The following is a 5,137-nucleotide window of genomic DNA, read 5'->3' as shown; positions in this document are numbered from 1 at the left end:
CGGGGCCAGGGCCCTCCATGAGAAGAGGGGCACCACTCGAGGTGGTGCTGGGTGGCCCATGCCCCTCCGGGCCTGATGCTCTCTGCCGGTGTGGGCTGACGGCCACTTAAAGAGAGACTGGTTTGGCTGGGAGAGAGTGGGCTGTCCTGTGTCCCAAACCCCCAGTAAAAACCAGTTCGGTGGTCTGACTCCCCATCTCCCAAGAGCCTACCGTCTCCTGGGCCCTGGGCCGGCGTTGGGCTCAGCCACTGACCTTTAGGACACACGTGTCCAGGTGGTGTGCAGCCTGCAGTGTGTGGCTCAGTGGGCGGGAGGTGCAGTCTGGGGGGGGGGGCACCCTGACCTGGAGAACCCGCCAGGCAGGGCGGGCTCTGTCCGTGGGCCCCAGTATTGCCGGCAAGGTGATGGCTGAGGGTCACTCCAGGAAGGGACCCCTGGCCATCAGATCGAACGTGTGGTCTGAATCCTGATGTTACAACTGCAGTAATGATGTGCACAGTCAGCCCAGGAGAGGGTTTGTTCTGTATGGAAATTTAATGATTTCGGCTGAACAATAGGAAGTTTCCATTTTTGTCAAAACTGGTTGCATACTGGCACCTTCATGTGATTCAAGCGAATGCTCAGTCTCGTAGGTCCCCCTCGCCTCAAGAGACACTTCTGGGTTTTTAGATTTTTTACAAGGAGGCCTTGGACATGGCTGCCATGCTTCCTTCCCATGGGGTGTGCTCTGGAGAAACCGGAAACTACAGCAGGACTGCAACGCAGGGCAGGGATCAGAGGTCCACCCCTGGGCTCGGAGCCTGGCTCTGCCCCCGGCACGTGGGTGCCGGCAAGCTGTCTGCAGAAGAAGGATGGACACGGGCACACGCCAACTCCTTCGACGATCCCGACGTTCACACAACACGTTCAGGTGAAAAAGGTCGGCAGGGTCCCATTCTGCTCACCCCGGTGTCCCCAAACCTGGCTCCTCTTGTGAACCCTTGTCCTGCGAACCAGGTGTTCACACGGGGAAGGTCAGTCCTGGCTCGAACTGGCCAATCAGAAAGCCGACGTTCACCTTGTAATCAGAATTTGTCAGATCTTGGGACCTCTCTGGCCCGGCTTCCACCTTCTAAAGGTAGGAGAATCGCAACCACAAGACCATCCCCCCCTTCCTTCTGGCCCAAGACTCCAAACTCCGGATATCCTTCTACCTTTCAACAAAAATAACCCAAACCTGCTGCTGTGGACTGCATCCCCCCAAACTCAGACTGAAGCCTCAACTTCCAATGTGATAGTATCTGGAGGTGGTGGTAGCTGAGGTCATGCGGGTGGGCCCTCTGGGGGGATCAGCGTCCTTGTAAAAAGAGACACCAGGCACTCGCTTTGGCTCTCTCCCGTCACAAGGCCGCGGTGAGAAGGCAGCCGCCTGCAGGCCGGGAAGAGGGCCCTCACCACCCAGCCCAGGTGGGGCCGATCACATGTGATTTTAGAGCCTGCAGACTGTGAGGGACACACATCTGTGGCGTTTTGTCACCGCGGCCCAAGCTAAGATGCCCGCTCTCATGATCCACGGCCCGAGAACACCAGAGAGTGGCAGGTCAGAGGTCTGTGCCTTCTGTTTGTGTTGCCCGAGGTGCACTGCGGACACTGGCCGCGTGGCCGGGCTCCCCAGACAGCAAACCCAGGTCAGACCCCAGAAGAGCTCTGTAGGACCACACATCACTGCACCGGGAGGGGCTCGCGGCTGTCCCGGAGCCTCTCTATTTGACTTCTGTGACGGTCACAGCGCTCACTTTCACATTTAACGGGGAAAAAAGGGAGCCCGAGTCTCCGAGGATGTGTCCAGGTTTGAGAGGGGTGATCGGTCAGGGGGGCGGTGCACGTAAATGCGTTCTGTCTCCAAAAGGACGTGGCAGCCGGCGAAGCCTTTCTAAAGACAGAACAACGGACACCTCACTGATACTTGCAAGGGTTCAGATTCCTGGAACTTGGGCCCAGAGTCTAAAATAACAGATGTGCATGTGAGGAACACTTTGGCCTGCACGGCCGCGAGGAAGCCTTAAAAGGAGTCTTTTCAGAAAGAGACAATGGGACCGACTTTCCAGTGTCAACCAGAAAGAGAAATGGGCAATTTTAGAATTCTTCCACATTTAAACACACATGCAGCAACGAGCCTACAACTCAAGCTGTAAAAACAGATTAATCCACAAATTCCAAGTTCTGATAGAAAAGTCTTCCCTTAAATAATTTAAAAAATATACTGAGACCCACACGCTCCCAACTTAAAACTCTTATCTACACGAATTTACAATATTTATAAGTCACAGACTCGCGCCGAAGCACACTGATCACAGATTCACCTTGGAGCAACACAGACCAAAACACCACTGAGGCTGTGAAACAGTGACACCAAGTGTAAACCCTAGACTTGCACATGACAAATGGTACCAACATGAAACACAGAAGCAGGTAACCTAACTCGATACGGCTACAGCAATTCTGATGAAAAGCCACTGGAGTGCGTCGCAGCGAAGGCGCAACATGCAAGGGCCCGAGGGTCAGATCCCTGCAGCTGCGGCTCTCTGGGCAGTGATTTCGTACGTGGACGGTCACCACAGGATGCAGGACAAGGCACAGTCCCCACCCCTGAACGAGTCCAGATTCTTTCTCTGTGGTCAGGTCCGCAAGTGCCCGTCAGCTCCAGCCTCTCGCTGCTGCTGGCCCCTACGTCGGGAGAAGGACAGGCCGGGGCGCGGCGGCAAAGCCCTGCCAGCTCGCCCAAAGCTGGGCGTCTTCACAGCCAGGCCGATGCCGGCTGAGATCCAGGGACCGGACGTTTCTACCTGGACGTAAGGTGCTGCCCTGGCAAGCCCCAGGGGCCTCCCAGGCCCAGAACAAGATGCTCCCGAGCGAGGCCCGGTGGCGGCCGCTGGGGTGCATGGCCCTGGGCGCGCCCACCGGAGCTGGGACCTGCGAGCTGTCCGCCGCCGCTTGGCGTCTGCCTGAAAACCCTACCGGTCGCCGCAGAAGCCGGGTCCCCTTGAGGGCTGGGCTCCTTCCGGACACCCGGCCAGAACCCGTCAGCCGTGCCCGTTCAAGGCCGGCGGGAGGCCGCCTCGGCGGCTGCCTCACAGGGCCCTGAACGACCGTCGCGGCGGCGGCCGCCTTGGGGCCCCTCTCCCGGCCTCCGTGCGACTCGCGGCGGGTCGGCTGCGGCCGCAGCTCAGGGGATGCCCTCCTTCCTCTGACAGCACTGCGAGGGGGGCGCGGACCAGTCGTAGACGTAGGACAGGCGCAGCTGCACCTCCTGCCTGCACAGGCGGCCCTCCCGCATCAGCGTCTGGTGCTTCTCCAGCATGTCCTCCAGGCTCTGCTTGTGAGTCACCAGGTACTGGTTGCTGCAGCCGCGGGACTTGTACTCGGTGTCGAAGCGCGGGTCGTGCTCGCGCTGGACGTCCACCGGCGCCAGCCAGGCGCCCAGCGACACGTCCTCGCTGTGCCAGGCGCGCAGGTACTCGCGGCTGAGGCGCAGGTAGTGCACCAGGTCGGCCGAGAGCACGTAGCCGCCGCCCAGCGCGTAGGGCAGGTAGTAGTCACAGAGCTGCCAGGCGGCCTCGCGCCAGCGGCCCCCGGGCTTGACGCGGCCGCGGCCCGAAAAGAAGCCCCAGTAGAGGCGACGGCGACGCGCGGGTTCGCGCGCGCGCAGCTCGGCCAGCAGCGCGTCCAGCCGCGCGAACGAGTCGTCGTCGGCCTTGAGCACGAACTCGAAGGCCACGTGCTCGTCCAGCCAGGACAGCATGGCCAGCACCTTGGCGGTGAGGTTCTCATACGCGTCGCGCAGCGCGGGCAGCAGCAGCAGGTCGCCGTGCCGCGCCTGCTCGCGCTCCAGGGCGCGCCGCTCCTCGGCGCCCAGGCCGCCCGTGCCCACGGCGAAGCGCGCCCACACGTCGCCCGGGCCGCCGCGCCGCGCCGCCGCCAGCCACGTGCCGCGGACCACGCTGCGCCGCTCGGCCGCCCGGGGCGCGCTGGCCACCAGCACGGCCAGGAAGGCGGCGGCGCGTGCGGGCCCGGCGGGCGGGGGGCTGCGGCCGGGCGGCGGGCGGGGGCCGTCCGCGGCGCAGCGGGCCAGGTAGAGCAGCCCGGCGCCGCAGAGCGCCAGGCCGCCCAGGACCAGCGCCGTCCGGTGCCGCCACGCGCGCCGCAACAGCTTCATGGCGCGCGCGCGCACGGGAGGCGCCCGAGGCTCCGCGGCTGGCGCGCAGGCCGCGTCCCCCCGCGGCGGACGCGGAGGGCTACGGGGCGCCCGTCACGTGGGCTCCCGTCACGTGGGCACGCGCGCCCTTCTCGTTGGTTGCCTCGGGAGGGCCGCGCGGCCACTTCCGCCCAGGGGAAAGATGGCGGCGCCGGCGTCGTCACGGCGGGGTGGCGCCAGCGCGCGCCGTTCCTGGTCCGCCTCTTCCCGGAAGAAAGATGGCCGCGGCCTAGGCGCGTCCCGTCTGAGGCGTCACGGGCGCTCGGGCCCCGCTTGGCGGATCCTGGGCGAGGGGAGGGAGGCCGGTGAGTGAGGGCTCCGGGGCGGGGGGCGTCGGGAGGCCCGCAGACGCGCCCTCGGGCCGCTGGACCCTGGGCTCCTGTCCTCTCCGCCCACACCGACGGATGCCGCCGGGGAACTGAGGCTGGGGGAGACAGGTCGGCAGGGGAGTGGGGTGGACCCCGGTATTTACCAGCGAGGTGACCTCCCTCTCCTAGTCTGTAAAAGGTGCCCTAATTGGTAGGGCTTGGTGAAGATTTGGAATGATGCGTGTAAAGCCCTTGATTTCCGGTTCAGCCAGTGGCAGGTGTTAGGAACACTCTTAGCGGGACTCCTAAAACCGGAACAGAGCTGTGAGAATAAGGTTCGCGTTTTTATCGGCAAGAGATCTAGTTTCGCCTGAACGGACACCCCAGGATGGCCAAGAAGTGTCGCCTCCACTTAAGGTGGTCACCCTGGGGCGGCGTTAACACCCTCCCCTGACGTCGTTTCTAGAGGAGGGCGACTCCCTACCTAGTCAAGGGGGCAAAGCCCCTGCCCTTTGAAATCCCATTCTGGTGGGGCAGGCAGGGGACGAGGAACTGAGCAGTTGACTGAGATATTCAGCCGCGCTGCTCCTTTTGT

General features: G+C 63.1%; 1 protein-coding gene across 1 annotated transcript; it reads right to left on the bottom strand.

Annotated features, from left to right (window-relative positions):
* Positions 1 to 510: 510 nt before the first annotated feature.
* Positions 511 to 4,241, bottom strand: B3GALT6 (beta-1,3-galactosyltransferase 6). The gene has a single exon (XM_030323870.1). The coding sequence runs from the start codon at positions 4,193 to 4,195 to the stop codon at positions 3,206 to 3,208; it is 990 nt and encodes a 329-aa protein (XP_030179730.1). The 5' UTR covers positions 4,196 to 4,241; the 3' UTR covers positions 511 to 3,205.
* Positions 4,242 to 5,137: the final 896 nt, after the last annotated feature.

Source organism: Lynx canadensis, chromosome C1 (assembly GCF_007474595.2).
Source record: "Lynx canadensis isolate LIC74 chromosome C1, mLynCan4.pri.v2, whole genome shotgun sequence".
In the NCBI taxonomy this organism is placed as follows: domain Eukaryota; kingdom Metazoa; phylum Chordata; class Mammalia; order Carnivora; family Felidae; genus Lynx; species Lynx canadensis.
This window is presented reverse-complemented; position numbering and strand designations above follow the sequence as displayed.